Genomic DNA, 17,037 nt, shown 5'->3' with positions numbered 1-17,037 from the left:
AAGTGTCTTTCCTATATTACTAACTTGCCTTTACGCTTATCGCTAAAGACAAAGTGTTCTTCATACACATAATACAAGTACCACGTAGCGCGGTGACAATTTTTTCTAACAATACTGTGTTCTATATCTCTTTGTGAGGGTTACCCTGTATCAGGGAACCCCTTTTAATGTCCTGCAGCTCTCTAGTTAAACACGTGGATCGGGTACTTGTGGAACCCCAGTAGAGTGGAGTTTTTGAAAACCTTGTGGCGCATTCCTACCCTACTTATCAATATGGACTAAAATGTGTATGTCTGAGTCTGTGAAACGATTCATCAACTATCAATTTACTTCTATTTAATGTGTAAGTCCGCGTCACTGTAACTCAGTGCAGCATACAGTGAGTAGCAGACCTGATTAATTATTGCTAGATGAATTGCTACTTACAGGAATTAAAAGATACCCATACACCTTCAACAACTGCAGGACGAACATCTGTTGGTCCGCCAGCTTCCCCATACACATGAACATTAGAGTCGGCACAAATATTCATGTGTTTAGGGAGGTAAGCCACAGGCAGACAGCTCCGGTGGCAGTTTATCTCCCGAGGAAGAAAAGGATCAGCATTGAAATTCAACATCTCCAATCCTTCTTAGGGCTCATTCACACAGGAGTATTGTCACCATCTATTACGAACGCATATTTCCCGTGCGTAACACACGGTAAATGGAGGCAAGGAAGGTCTATGGACTTTCATTCTTTCATTCAGACCTGTGTTGGAACTGGGAGTGTACACTGTGTCTAACACGCAGGAGAAATAAATCGCAGCATGCTCTATTTCTCTGTGTTTCACACGCAGCCCCTCAAGGCTATGTATTGAACCGCTGACCCTTCGCATTGCCTGCGAGTGGATAGCGTTCAATATTAAGTGCCGCTCTGCACGCATTTAGAGGCATTCTGGCCTAATGACTAAACCCAATATAATGTGTACACACAAACACACCAGTGCTGTCACAAGCTGTAGAAGCAGAGACTGTAGAGATTACAGACTCCATGAAAACAAATTTGTCAGCCTGTGAGTGCAGGGAGTAGCCTGTGAATATAGCCTCCCCCCCCCCCCCCCCACAACTAAGAAAACATCCCAGTAATAACAGCAGCTCCATACCCAACAACAGGCAGTGGATTGCAGAGGAGCTGGAAGGAAGACCCCTAGTGGCAGCAATGTTAAACTTGATTAAAAGTAGTAAAACAACCACATTGTTGAAAGTATATTACAAGATTGATGAGACCCACACAGACTATTAGATGCACATAAGTTGTCTGAAAAGTTACTGCCCCTTTAATCTAGTCTTGATAATCAAACACTCAGCAATACATTTTGAATTTTTCCTAAAAATCCCACACATTGTAGCTCTCACCTCCTCTTTGAGGACTGGGGACTTTCTACTGGAGAGAGGTTCGACCAGTCGGCTTCCATCGTGCGGGCCTGAGATCAGATCTTCAGTTTGTTGAGTTTTGTCCGAGGACTGTGTAAGAGCTAAGTCTACACTGACTGTGACCGGAGACTCCTGCACGTCTTGACGCTTCTCTGCATGCAGTTCATCTTCCTCTACAGGAATGGCGCTCTTTTCCCCAGGAGATTCCATTTGCTCTGCTAGGTCTCCATCCTTCAGTGATGCCAATCGTGCCAGCTCCGTTTGCTGGGCAAATGCAATGGTCATCTCCACAATTACCTGGTAGCACATAGGAAAAATGAGACTAATAAGTAGGTTGCTGCGAGTAAAACCTCCAGCTCTTGCCTGCACCAATCCAATAATACAAGTTTACTACCACAACCACCTTTAGAACTCCTCACTATAGAGATGTAGAAGAAAAATAAGTATTAACAGCTCAACCTCCCCTGTCCCCTTTCCATATCCATAGTAGAAAAATCTAAACAAAAAACTTCCAAAACAAATTAGGTACCATTGTGTCTGCAAAAGTCTGATCTATCAAAATACTGGACGAAGCTAAGGGCGAAATGTGTGCGTCGGGGCGTATGGATTTCCAGACCCTCGATTATGTGGCAACACTTTGCTATATCTCCCATGACCCTTTTATCTATCGCACCTCTAGGAACCTCCAGTCCGTCCGCACCCAACAGTTCGCCGAGACCATTCAATCCTCCCTGTCCCCTATCTCTCTCCTCCCCTGCCCTAACCTGGCAGCCGAACACTACCACACCAGCCGTGCCCTGAATGAAGCAGCACCCCTCGTGATCCGTGCCGTCAACTGCACACCACGGCAACCTTGGGTCACGTCCGAAACGCACTTCATCCGGTGGTGCTCTAGGTGTGCCGAGCGGCTGTGGAGAAAGTCAAAGCTACCTGCAGACTTCCTCAACTTCAAATTCATGCTTAAAACTTATAACCTAGCTCTTCACCATGCCAAACAAGTTTATTTCACCTCCCTTGTCTCCTCGCTATCCCACAACCCCAAACGACTCTTTGAGACCTTCCATTCCCTCCTCAGCCCCAAAGAACAGGCCCCTGCGACAGACGAGACCTGATTGCTGGAGAAGTAGCTGCCCATTTTAAAGAAAAAAAAATTAAAAATCGACAACTTTCAAAAATAAATCTCCAAAAACTGCACAGCTAGCCCCGATCTCAGTCTCCTCAGCACTGCATCCAGCGCATACTCACTCTCTGTTAGAACCAACGACAGAGGAAAAAGTCTCCAGGCTGCTTTCCGCTGCTCGCCTCACCACCTGCGCTAGCAGTCTTCTCCCCTCTCACCTCCTCTGGTCCCTTTCCCCAGCTTCCATTACTAACCTCACCACAATCTGCAACCTCTCCCTAACCTCTGGCACTTTCCCCCCCCTCATTCAAACACTCCATCATATCCCCTCTGCTTAAAACAAAAACAACCCTTGACCCGATCTATGCCCCCAACTACCAACCCGCCTTAAACCTCCCCTTCATCTCCAAATTACTAGAATGCCTGGTCTACTCCCACCTCACACGCTTTCTCTATGACAACTCTCTCCTTGACCCCCTCCAGTCTGGTTTCCGCTCTCTAAACTCGACCGAAACTGCCCTCACAAAAGTATCAAATGACCTGATGATGGAAAAGTCGAGAGGGGACTACTCCCTACTAATACTCCTTGACCTCTCTGCTGCATTTGCCACTGTCGACCATAACCTCCTTCTCAGTATGCTCCGCTCTATTGGTCTAAAGGACACTGCTCTCTCCTGGTTCTCCTCCTACCTCTCTGACCGCTCGTCTCTTTTGCTAGCTCCATCTCCTCTCCACTTCTTCTCGCTGTTGGGGTACCCGAGGGCTCGGTCATTGGTCCCCTTCTTTTCTCTATCTATACTGCCCCAATTGGACAAAGCATCCACAAATTCGGCCTCTAATACCATCTCTACGCTGATGACACCCAACTATACACCTCCTCTCGTGAGATCTCTGAACCATCCCTCCAAAATATCGCCGACTGTGTGTCTGCTGTCTCCAATATTATGGCCTCCCTTTTTCTCAAACTTAACCTCTCTAAAACAGACCTTCTCGCCTTTCCGCCTTCCAACCGACCTCCCTCCAACATCTGCATTCCAGTGTCTGGCACCATTACAACCCCCAGACAGTATGCCCGCTGCCTCGGGGTCACACTGGACTCTGACCTCTCCTTTACCCCCATATCCAATCTTTGGCCCAAACATGCCACATGCACGTCAGGAATATTGCTTAAATATGTCTGTTCCTCATCATGGACAAGCTAAAGAAACTCGTGGTCGCCCTCATCCACTCCCGACTAGACTACTGCAACTCCCTATTCATCGGCCTCCACCGCAGCAGACTCACTCCACTCCAATCCATACTAAATGCAGCAGCTAGACTCATTTTTCTATCCAGTCGTTATTCAAACGCCTCTGCACTATACCAGTCGCTGCATTGGCTGCCCATCCACCGCAGAACTAAATTTAAACACCTCAACCTCATCCACAAAGCTGTGCAAGGCGCCGTGCCACCATACATCGCCTCCCTCCTGTCCGTACACCACCCAGCCCGCTCACTACGATCGGCTAACACACTGAGACTAAACACCCCTGTAGTAAGAACCTCACATGCTCGCCTACAGGACTTCACCAGAGCAGCACCCATCCTCTGGAACGCTCTACCCCAAGGCATCCGGACAATTCCCGATGAACGAAATTTCTGACGCGCCTTAAAAACTAACCTCTTCAGGGAGGCATACCAAATCCCCTGACCTAGTCCCCCGCCCCTCCCTATGGTGCCCCACACCTTCCACCCCGCCTATCCCATACAACCTCTACCCTTGCACCTCCTTACCGCTCCACTCTGTTTGCTTTCTAATAACTGATTTCCACTTGAAATCCCCTACTGCCTGTGTTCTCCCATGCTTCGCTCCCCCCTCTTGTACCTCCTGTACCCCCCCCCCAGCCCATTTGTTTCAAACTGATTGTACCTCACATTGTAATTGTTGTATTTTTTGCATTTATCCCATGCCTGAAAGCTCTGCGGAATAAGTTGGCACTATACAAAAAAAGATTATTATTTATTACTATATGCATGATATTGAGATTGGTTGCGCTTATTGTGGGATAAGCAGGATTTTCTTTGGGAACTTCTGATATGTGTGACCGGAGGGGATGGATTTCTCTTGTATCGATGCTGCGTTTCCGTTATGTTCTGTTTTTTAAATGCTTTTATTATATTTTCACAATAAACTATTTTTAATGATAAATTTCTGCAGTCCTGTCTTGGATATTTATTTTTGGATTAGTTCTACCAAAATAACGCGTTATTTATGCCTCACGGTCAACTTTAGCAGAAAAAAAAGTCCACAACGCCAAAATTTCACTTTTTTGGTCAGCCTGTCTCCAAGAAAAAAAAAAGTAATATAAAGTGATCAAAAAGACAGTTGTACTCCAAAACGGTACCAACAGAAACCACCGATTGTCCTGCAAGAAGTGAACAGTCATACAACCCTAACGATGAAAAGCCAAAAAGTTATGGCAGTAAGATGATTAAAAAAAAAGTTATTTTTGGTTGCTAAGATATTTTTTTTAAAACTAGTACAACAATAAAAAAAGGACAAAAAAACTATATAAATTTGGTATCGTTTTTATCATACTGATCCATGAAATGAAGTGGTCACTTTTCCTGTAGTGTGTACGCAGTAAAAACAATACAACCCCCCCCCCCTCTCCACCCAAAAAGATGGTGAAACTGCATTTTTCCATCCATTTCACCCCACTTTGAAGTTTTTAAAAAAGTTTTTCAGTACATTATTTGGTGCATTAAATAGTACTATTGAAAAATACTACTTGTCCTGCAAAAAACAAGCCCACAGATAGCTACATTGAGGGAAAAGTAGAAGTCATGAAGAACAAAAAAAAAAAAGACATGTCCTTAAGGGGTTAAGTATATAGCGGAAAACAGGAGGCAATGGCAGTCGGATGCCCTTGTCAGCGCCTGTGGAAATCACTAACTTTCAAAAGGGTCCGTCTGGCTCCGCCAAGGTATCTGCCTTGTTGACAGGAAAAACAGCGCTGCATTATCCAGTCAACTATGGCAACTATGACACAAATGTAATCAGAAGCTAAAAACAGCCAAATTCAAGGGTGCAACAGGTTGAAACCATAGCTGAGAACAGAAAGAGGTTACATCATCAGGACGGCCCTTTATATTCTTCTAATAATGGGAAAGTTTATAAGGACTAAAGTTTTCTCTACTTTTAGAGTTAAAGGGGTGGTCTCGCGAAACCAAGTGGGGTTATACACTTCTGTATGGCCATATTAATGCACTTTGTAATATACATCGTGCATTAAATATGAGCCATACAGAAGTTATTCCACTTACCTGCTCCGTTGCTAGCGTCCTCGTCTCCATGGTTCCGTCTAAATTCGCTGGCAGCTTGCTTTTTTAGACGCGCTTGCGCAGTCCGGTCTTCTCCATTCAGCACGAGCCGCTTCAGTGTGCTCCCCGCTACAGCTCTTCTGCGCATGCGCAGACGAGCTGTCACTGATCGGGAGCGCGCCGCAGCGGCCATTCTGTACCTTCCTCTGTTAGGGGCCTTCACCTGGGCTGAGGGTCTAGCGCTGGGGAGCCGGGGGCTAGCGCCTTACCTGCTGCCTGGCGGTGGGCGTCTGGTCGGCGGCTGCGGGGCGTCTGGTCGGCGGCTGCGATGCGTCCGGTTGCCATGGAGACACAGCTGGCGGCGTCTCGGGAGCGCGCACGTCGGGCTGCAGCGAGCGACGGGGAAAGAGCCGGCGGCCATCTTGAGGAAACTTTTATAAGTTGCTGAAACGCTGGAACGGTAAGTACGAACCAGCTAGAAATGTCATTTACAGGGGGGCTTAGTAATGTGTACTTAATGGGGGGGACTGGGCAAAAAAAAAAATTTAACTGCTTCCTCGAGACATCTCCTTTAAGGCACATTTAGACACGATTTAGCTCACAATTCGCTCAAAAGCCATCTTTTGTGTCTAACTGCACTGACATCATGCACTATTCGTTCATCGGTGTTTTCTAGCAACCTAGAAATCACTGATGACTGTTATCAGCGTTGCATGCCAATTTTCTTAGGCGGGCAGCGCTGATAGTATTGTTTCAGCTGCTATCCCACTGGCAGTACTCAGCAGGACACCTGCTGAAAGCTCCGAGAACAATGCAGCTGTTTGCATATACATTACAGCCGCTTTGTTGTTGGAGTTATCGCGGCGGTATCCCACTCTGCCTGCATTAACTCTTAAGTACCTAATTAGCTACTTCGAGTTATGCAAAGATGATCGCTCAATTATTCTACTCTGGGGATTAAAGCAGCGGGCGCTGTGGACGTTACAGCTCCCTGCTGTCTGGCTGCTGGAGGTAGCCAAGGGCATGGAGCTGTCAGAGGGGTGGAACAGCCGCGAAATGCGACCCCTGATCATGCAATCGCCATTGCTGTCCAATGGATAACAGCGATTGCATAAAAGTAAATAAACAGTGAAAACAGGTTAAAGTTTCAGCTTCCCTCATGGATCGGATATCGCTGGGCGTTCTGGTCCTTCCAGGACCTGATGCTGCCTTCTGCGCATGTATGCTAGACGTAAAACGGACGGTGGGCCGGACGATCAACTGATTGCCAGGAACCCTGAGTGGCGGGTTCTTAGACAATTGCAGGATGATAAGAAGAGTGATTGCAGGACTGCAGAAGATCAGTTGTCCCACCACTAAATATTGCTTCACAACCACCTTGTTCTTCCTGGTTGCTCCTGACCAAGACATGTGACTCCTGCAGCCAATCACCAACTATAGAAGGTCACTGCTGTAGCCAGTGATTGGCTGCAGCAGTCACATGTCTTTGTCAGCAACAAGGAGGAAGAACAAAGTGATTGTGAAACAATTGTAAATGGCATTACAACCCTTTTTACCCCTCAACGCTCCAGGACATACATTTACGTCATGGAGGCTCAGTATTACATCATATTGCAAAAGTGATCAAATGTTCACAAGTTTAAGTTCCTTATGGGGACTTAGAAAAAATAAAATAATGTAAAAAAAAAAAATCAGGTTAGAAATTTATTAATTATTTTTAAAAAAATAAAAATAAAAAGGTAATAAAAAAGTAAAGAAAAACATTTGTCATATTTATAATAAAAGAATTTTAATTTAAAAAAAAAACCCAAACACATATTTGGTATCGCTGCATCCATAAAATGTGATTGTTCTCAGCAAGAGAAACGACGTAATCTTGTAGATATGATACCTTTTAATGGCTAACAAAAATACATGATGTAATAATAGCGAGCTTGCGAACCAACGCAGGGTACTTCTTCCGGCTTAAATGGATTGGATCTGAAGAGGCATGCATATTTATACACACTTATAACATACATACTTATGACAAGGCACAGATATGGATGTGATTGGTTCGCACTTAAAAGGAATTCTGCAAACCAGAAAACAAACTTTTTTTGTCTAGGCACTGATAGTCCGCTATCAGTGCCTAGACAAAAAAAGTTTGTTTTCTGGTTTGCAGAATTCCTTTTAAGTGCGAACCAATCACATCCATATCTGTGCCTTGTCATAAGTATGTATGTTATAAGTGTGTATAAATATGCATGCCTCTTCAGATCCAATCCATTTAAGCTGGAAGAAGTACCCTGCGTTGGTACGAAAGCTCGCTATTATTACATCATGTATTTTTGTTAGCCATTAAAAGGTATCATATCTACAGGATTACGTCGTTTCTCTTGCTGAGAACAATCACATTTTGCTCTACTGGCTAACACGGTACCAGATCTTTGTTTTCATTGCATCCATAAAAGTCTGATGTAACTAGGTAAGGCATTATTTACCATGCAGAGAAAAAAAAATAAACGTCTGAGTTGCGCTTATCTGCTCACCTCATCTCCAAGAAAAAATACAATAAAAAGTGATCAAAAAGTCATATGTACTCCAAAGTGTTACTAATAGAAACTACAGCGCATCTCGCAACCAACGAGCCGTCGCACAACTACGTTGATGGAAAAATAAAACCGGTTTGGCTGTCAGAAAATGGCGGCAGAAAATATCCTTAGAAAAAAAATAAAATTATTTTATATTTTAAAAGTAGTACAGTGTGTACGCCGTGGAAACAAGATCCCCCATTTCAAGATTTCCATTTCACTCCACTTTGAATTTTTTTAAAGTTTTTCAGCACGTTGTATGGCTCATCAAATAGGACCAGTAAAAAAAATACAACTTGTCCCGCAAAAAATCAAGCGCTCAGACGGCTATGTTGATGAATAAATAAAAGTTATGATTTTTAAAATTAGGGAGGAAAAAACAAAAATGTAGGGAAAAAAAGGGTCCGTGTCCTTAAAGGGTTAAGGAGTGATTTCAGGATGACCACCTCCATCATAGGCCAGCTCAGTACATACAGACAGGTATAGCTGATTGCGGAGAACATGATCACAGAGAGGACATGAGCAGACAGGTTTAGGTCGTCCGGTACGAGGAGACCCCAAAATACTTCAGAGAAAACTGAAAAGCCAAGAAATGTGAACTGATCACTGAATATTTGTCAGCGGAGGCAAGTGTTGTGCGGCTCGGTCAGATCACAACGAGGCCGATAGCTGGAAACCCAACCCTTCTTAAGTAATAGCGGCTTCCGAGACAATGAAACCAGATCCCCGTGGCAAATACAGCTATGTAAAAAGTGCCTTGTTCTACATGACTAGGCCGTGACCTTGCAGGACGGAAGCCATGAAGGACAGCGAGCAGATGGGGAAGCAAAGGCAAGCGCAATGTAATAGCGAAATATTCAGCTAATTACATTATTCATTAAGAGGTACTAAATTAAATTCACTCTTAGCAAAACTGACGCAGTGATTGGCTGAAGCGGTAACATGCCCGTGTCAGGAGGGACGAGGCAGTGGAGAGTGGATGGGGACCTGGGAGGCATCAGAACCGGAGCAGCAGAGTACTGATGAGGGAGTAGGATTTTTATTTTGCTTTTTTTACATCTTTCTAAGTCATTTATTTTAATGTTTTAACCCTTTCCAATCCACTGTCTGACGTCTAAAGACATTCTGATTGAAGGCTGTACAGCTCCGATGTTAGAGGACGTCCGGCAGGGTATTATTACTGTAGATTACTGGCCGCTCTGTTGTCAGGGGCCTCTCCAGCATGTCACATACAGCAAGCAGTACTGGCTCTAGCCAGCAGATGGCGCCATTGTATAATGGCAGAAAGAGAAAGCCCCCTAGGAAAAACCCTGAATCCAAAATTGGACTGCAGAGGGTTAAAGGGGTTTTACAAAAAAGTCTAAAAAAAAAATCTATGGGAAGTAAATAGGCTAAATTTTTTTTTTTAAAAAGCACACTCGCCAGTCAGATGTCTCTCCTCTAGACCCAGAATAAGCTGCAGCGGTCACCTGCCGTTCGTTGTATATATGAGCATGCCATGCCACCAATTTATGGCTTCAAGGGTCACAAGTCATTAACGACAGTATCACAGTCAAAGCCAGTGATTGGCCAAGCAGTTAGGTAAACAATGAACAGCAGGTGACCGCAGCAGCTTCTTCTGGGGCACCCACGCTACAATCGGGTTCTGATGAATGACCGGCGAGTATGGATTATCTTTTTTCCATTTTAACCCATTCGGATAGAAAACCCCTGTAATCACCTGGACAACTCCTTCAACAAACAGAATCAAACTACGTAGAAATGTAGCAATGATGTGAACCTAGTCTAATATGTATGGTCAGTTTTATAAGTGTGTTTTGACATCTGCGTCGAACCCTTCCAGCTGGAGGTTGCGTCACAGATCCGGCGGAAGTTGTCAAAGGCTAGAAAAACATAGCTGCTCTCTTCCCGAAAAAATACTGCCACCCTTGCCAGGAAACGGACTAGGAAAGAAAAAGACCGGGGGGTATGGCGCAACCTTAATGGGTGAAGACCGCATTGAGGCCAAGAAATGAAACTTGACTTTTCTTTTATTTGAATCAGTAACTGACGTGTTTCGAAGCAAAATGACCACTTCCTCAGAAAGCTGGACGGATGGGCACACATAGAACAAGCTGCGTCACCCGCTGGACACTTCTGCTAGAGCGGGTGAAAAGGAAGACACAGTAAAGGCCATTACCGAGTGCACCCAACTTTGTCTCAAAACACGTCAACTGCTGGTTAAAGAAAAGATGTTTCATCTCTTGGCCTTGAATACGGTCTTCACCCAGCAATGGGGGGGGGGGGGGGGGGGGCAGAATACACTTATCGCCTATCCATAGACAAGTGATAAGTCTCCAGAGAAATGGGATCCCATGTTTTTTAATCATGGAAAACCCTTTTAAGTAAGGTTTTAGATAGTCTATTCATTTTTAGGGGGCTGACAACCCTAACAATAATGAGCATTAACAAGAAGGGCTAAGAATAGTAGCAACCTGAAATCTAAGACCCCTTAACTACTTTATACCACCAGGAAATTTCCAGTTAAAGGGGTTGTACCAAGATCACAAGTTATCCCCTATCCATAAGAGTGGGATAGCTTTCTGATCGTTAGGGGGGTCTAGTCACTGATACCCCCAGTAAACCCAAGAAGGGGTGTCCCATGTTCCCCGTCCTCCTCACTGCGGGTTTACTGCTCCCCCCACAGTGAGGAGGAGACTGGCGGCAAGCCCCATTGAAATGAATAGAGCGGCGACCATACAAGCTTTGCCAGCACTCCATTCATTCCTGAGTTCCTGCGGAGGGTGAAGTGACCCCGCAGTGACAGACACTCCTTCTCAAGAGACCACCAGCGATCAGCAAGTTGTCCCCTATGGATAGGAGGTTACTTGCGCACTTGCGTACTTTCAGTACTGTATAAAGCCAAGGATTCTTGGTAGGGTGAAGATAGAGCTACTTTGCTTGATGCCACCCATATTAAAAAATGCATAAAAATACAAAAATAAACCACAGCCCGGTTTGTCAGAAGAGACACAGCCTCCACGGGGAGAAAAGCTGGACTTACCCGAGCAACCTCCTCCTCAATCTTCTCATGGAAACGTTCCTCCACTAGCTGATTTAAGTCATCGGGATCCTTTTCCTCTGGGATGGGATACAATGCCGGCTGCTGGAAACTGCCATTGAGAATTTCTTGCTTGGCGTTTGTCAGGTGGATGATCTCCTGTTTCAAAGCGGCGTTCTCTTTGTTGTGTCCTTCTGTCAGTTCAGCTCTGAGCTGATCCAGTTCCGCTTCATGCTGCTTCTTTAGAGCATTTACTTCTTCTACGTACTTAATGTAGAGAGCCTGTCTCAGGGTCTGCAACTGCTGATAAATGGGACCGAAGGACTGACGTAGAGAATGATCCCCCATCTGTGCCGCGTCATCAATCTATTCAGTAAGTAGACAAAAAAAAGTGGATTTCTAATCACATTTTCAAGTGACAATATTCAAATTCTTTACAGTTCTTGTCCCATACTGCGCATAATTTTATGTTGTGTAATATAATTTTCAGTAGGTTAATGTCCTAAAATATCTAATTTAGCTCAATTTTTATATACAGATCTTCAAATTCCCTGCACAGATGAGAAACTGAAAAACTAAATTCTATCTGCCTGCAGTTGCCACTAGGGGGAGCTCAGGAGATTATTGCATACACATTTACTATTGCTGAGCTACAAAAATCTGTATTCAGTGAGCTCCCTCCAGTGGTGGTGAATTGTATTATATAACTTTATGGCCATAAAGGGGATTTGCAGATCTGCAACACAAAAATGGTGCTCCAAAGCTTATGTAGATAAACCGGGAAGTAAATCAACATTGAATTATGGATCTGTTTAGATTAATCTAATAATAATAATCTTTATTTATATAGCGCCAACCAACATATTCTGCAGTGCTTACAAGACAGGGGCAATAAAAATCTAAACAAACCAACAAAATTCTGGATATTACCAAAGATAACAGAGCCCCTACTGTAGTTGACACCAGCTAATGTCGAATTATAATATTGGGGGTCAAAAAAGTCAGAGCATGTACACACAAGGTGAAATTAGCAGCAATGTATTTCTGCCACTTAAAAGGGGTTGTCTGGTTATTTTTTGAAAATTGAATGGGAGATGCAGATGTGTCAAAACGACAAATCCAGGAGTACTTACCCGTCCGCAGCGATCCAGCATTGCAGCCCGGTGGTTGTACAGATTTTGTGGATAGTAGAAGTTAGGTGACCGCTGCCTGACAATCAGAGGCCACCGGATCACCACCTGTTCTCCTGGCATAGGCACTCACATCCTGGGGCTCCATGATGCCAAATGTTTTGAAAATGACGCTGCAGCCTTTGATTGGAAGGAAGCAGTCACCTGACTCCCGCTGCCAACAGAGATCTGCACAACCTCGGGGCTGTAACGCTGGGGCTGAGAACGTGTAAGTAGTGCTGTAGTTGTTATTTTCACACATCTGCACCCTCCATTAAAGGGGTTCTGTCATAAGAAAAAAATTTCTATACTTACCTATTCCTCCCCAGTCAGTCTTCCTACCACATCTTCTCCTCGCCAATCTTCTGGCTCCTGCAGAGCTCCCGGGTTACCTCACCTCCAGCCGGCCGATTCTTCTTCCGGTGATGAAGCGTACATTCATAGGCAGTCTCCTTCCTGCAGGGCTGTGTACCCAGTGACTAGTGACGTGGCGTTCATAGCCTAGCAGGGAGTGCCGAGCTATTGCAGAAACTGTGCATGTGCACTGTCTCTCTGCAACAGTATATGAACACTCGCGGTGAGACAGCGGGCATGCGCAGTCTCAGTAGTAGATCAGAATTCCTTGCTAGGCAGTGAATATTACGTCACTAGTGATGTAACCTGCACTGACCTGCAGGAAGAAGAATGCAGAGAATGGACGCATCATAACAAGAGGAAGAGGATTCGGCTGGAGGTGATGAGGGACTGGAGGAGCCAGGAGAAGATCGGTGAGGAGCAGATGTGGTAAGAAGCCTGGGGAGGAATAGGCAAGCATTGATTTTTTTTTTCTTCTAATGACAAATCCCTTTAACCCTTTCCAATCCAATTTGTATCCTGGTTTTCCTAGGGGGCTTACTCTTTTTTCTGGCGTTATACAACGGCGCTATCTGCTGGCTAAAGCCAGTACTGCATGAGGTGACACGTTGGATAGGCTCCGACAACAGAGGCGCTGGCAATATACAGTAAGAGAACCCCAACGGATGTCTTCCAACATCGGAGCTGTACAGCCTTAAATCATAATGTCTTCAGAGGTCAGACAGTGGATTGGAAAGGGTTAAGTCTTCAAAAAGTAACCAGACAACCCCTTTAATTGCAAGATAAATTGTACAAATTTAAGTAGTATTCCAAAGACAGACTTATCTCCCGTCTCATCCTCAGGATGGATCCTGAGACCCCCAATAATCCCAAGAATAGAAGTCCCATGTCCCCCTCTTCTCACCACTGCAGGTTTGCTGTAACGACCCACAGTGATGCACATGAGTGGCGCTGCTCTAATCATTTCAATGGGACTGCCAGAGATAGCCGAGTACAAGCTATCGACTATCTCTGCCAGCCCCACTGAGGATGGAGCAATGCAACTACCACTCTATACAATCTCCTCCTCACTGTGCGGGATACAGTGAGCCTGAAGAGGAGGAGAAGGAGAGGGGGAAATGGGATCCTCATTCTCAGAATTAGTTGAAGTCTCAGTAGTCAGACTCCCTCAGATCCGACTTTTATCACTTATTCTATGGATAGATGATAAAAGTCTATCTTAGGAATACCCCTTTAAGGGGCCGTTTACACTTCCTTTTTTTCCCTATGTGTGAAAACAGAATCTGGAGACACAGGGCAAAAATGAAGTGTGATCAGCCCCTAAATTGTATGTACTTTTGAAGACTGGACCAATATTCTAGAACATTTCATAGTCTAGTACTTCTCCGGTTCTGTCTGAGGAACACTCTAGGCAAAAAGGTTTTGTTTTAATGTAAATCCGGAGGGGGTGAAGCATGACATAGGGACTCAAAAAACACCAAAAAGAATTTGACAGGCTCCGCCTGCACAGGCCTTGCACCAGTTTTGCCTGTTATATCCCTTTAAGGAAGGGTTAAAAGAATATTACTATATGAATGATGAAACATGTAAAGACAACAAAGTAGAGAAAACACACACACAAACAATGCGTTTGCTGCCTCTGCACTTATAGAACATACATGATTCACTTACCACCAGCTAATACCCCTAAAACCTGAGTTGCACAACCCGGTGGTCCAAACAATAAATCGTCATGATATGTTCACTACAAGCTACAGCATGCGCTTCCTGTATATACTGCTGGTTGTGTTACCAGGGGAGTGGACGCAGAATAAGAAGACAAACAAAGACCAATACCGAGCACGCTGCTCCTTCTTGTGTGATGTTTACCTTCACTAGATCGCTAGATGGAGCAATGACACTCTGGAATATGGCAGCTTCCTCTAACCCCAGCTCCACCGCCGGCTCTATCTTGCAGAGCTCCCTGTGGACAAAGTAACTCAGTTTAGTCAAGAGGACACGTTCAATTGGGGTTGAAAGGGAATATTCCCAGTATTTTCTGGCATATACACATGGATTTTAACTGATCCGTATATTCCTGAAGCCCTAAAGAAACTTTTATAAAACTTTGTGCGACTTTTTAATCCTGCCGTCATTTTAAGGACGTAACTTTTACCCATTCCCGACCACATAACAAATATACATAATGCAGTCGTGAGAGGTATGGAGCAGGCTCAGAAGCAGAGTTCGCGCCATACCAAGTGGCTATCAGATGTGACAGCAGCCTCATCATAGCTAGCTCTGATTGAGGCAGTTGAATCTTTAGATGCCGCACTTAAAGCTAACTGCATGTCTAAACAGTCAGCAGGAGGGTGACACCCTCTTCCTGCTCCACAACAGCACCTCCAGCAATGTGATTGGGGGCTGTCGATGGGCCAGCATGGCAGCCTGGATCCTACTAAGGGCTCACAGGGCTGCCATGTACAGATGCTTATCAAGCTCTGCCAATTGCAAGACTTTATAGGCAACATTAAAAAAAAAAAAAGTTATATACTGCAATACAGAAGTACTGCAGTATATAGTACAAGCAATCAAATGATCGTAAGTTCCCTTGTGAGGACGTAATGAAAAAGTGTAAAAAAAAAAATTAAAAAAAAAAAGAGTTTAACAAAGTTTTTTTAACAGTAAAACTATTTTAAAATATTAAAAAGTTCAAAACACTGCCTTTTCCCATAAAAAAAAAATCTAAAATATTTTTAAAAAACCCAAATATTTGGTATTGCTGTGTTCATAATAGTCCGAACTATTAAAGTGTCACAAGATCTATCCCAAAACAGCAAACGCCATTATAAAACAAATGGAATGCTAGAACTACTGCTTATCTTGTGGTCCTGGCTCCGGAAAAAAATTAAATAAAAAGTGCTCAAAAAGATGTATGTACCCCAAAATGGTACTAATAAAAGCGACAGCTCACCCTTCTAAACACAAGCCTTTACACAGCCATTATAAACATATTAAAAAAAAAAAGGAGAAATCCATAAAACTATATACATTTGGTATCCGCATAATCGTACAGATTCATAAACCAAAATTCACATATAATTTTTGCTGCAGTGTGAATGCTGTAAAAAATAACAGCCCCGAAAATGGCGCAAATGCATTTTTTTTTTGTAATTTCTCCCCATTTAAATTTTTTTAGTACATTATATGGTACTATTAAAAAATACAACTTATCCAGCAAGTAACAATTCCTCATATGCCTCTTGGAAGGCAGTGATGAAAAAACGAAAATAAAGTGAAAACACTCTGGTCCTGAAAACGTTTGTTGGGGGAAGGAGTGTTGAAGAATATGGCACAGTCAACTGGTGCTACCCTACTGCATTTACTCTAGCACAGCACGCAGGACCAGGTCCATACACACTGCCAGTAGCAAATAAAAGCTGCATTTACACGCAAGGATGATCGCTCAAAAATGCGTCAGAAACCGAGAGTTTTGAGCGATCATTTTGTATTAGCTACCAAAGGGCTATAAATCAGCCCATTAGTAGTAATAATAATAATCTTTATTTGTATAGTGCCAACTTGCCAACTTATTCCGCAGCGCTAACTAGCTTCATTTGCATGTATTTAGAGAACAGCAGGCGGTCTGTTCTCTAAATACATCTGCTTTGTTCTGCCATGGGCTGCTGGTTGCATACAATATTATCAGCACTGCCTGCGGAGAACACAGCATGCTGTTCCTCTTTTCAGGGATGAGGATTTTATGCTGACGTCAGCGATAAACGAAGAGTGAACGGCAAATGCATGATGAGTGAGCATTTACACGCAACAGCTATCATCAAAAGCGGTCGCTTGGACTAATTTTGGGTGATAATTGTTGTGTGTAAATGGGGCTGAAGTCAATCCTTGTACACGGGATTGTACAAGATTTAAAAAAAAAACAACAAAAAAAACATGGTTGCTTCTTTACAAAAAAACTGTGCCAGATCTGCCCACAGGTGGTTTCTGGTATTGCAGTTCAGTCCCACTCACTTTAATGGAGCTGTAGCTGCAATACCAGACACAACCAATGGACAGGTGTGGC

At 44.0% G+C, this 17,037-nt stretch overlaps 1 protein-coding gene across 5 annotated transcripts in view; it reads right to left on the bottom strand.

Annotated features, from left to right (window-relative positions):
• AKAP9 (A-kinase anchoring protein 9) overlaps positions 1–17,037 on the bottom strand; it is a 232,763-nt gene that overhangs the window by 128,939 nt on the left and 86,787 nt on the right. For all 5 annotated transcript variants that reach the window (XM_066585285.1, XM_066585286.1, XM_066585287.1 and 2 more), the window contains 3 exons: positions 14,844–14,937; positions 11,455–11,817; positions 1,398–1,712 (listed from right to left, as the gene is read on the bottom strand). In XM_066585285.1, coding sequence (XP_066441382.1) covers positions 1,398–1,712; positions 11,455–11,817; positions 14,844–14,937 — 772 coding nt within the window. The remainder of the gene's footprint in view (positions 1–1,397; positions 1,713–11,454; positions 11,818–14,843; positions 14,938–17,037) is intronic.

This window comes from Eleutherodactylus coqui, chromosome 12 (genome assembly GCF_035609145.1).
Source record: "Eleutherodactylus coqui strain aEleCoq1 chromosome 12, aEleCoq1.hap1, whole genome shotgun sequence".
NCBI lineage: Eukaryota > Metazoa > Chordata > Amphibia > Anura > Eleutherodactylidae > Eleutherodactylus > Eleutherodactylus coqui.
This window is presented reverse-complemented; position numbering and strand designations above follow the sequence as displayed.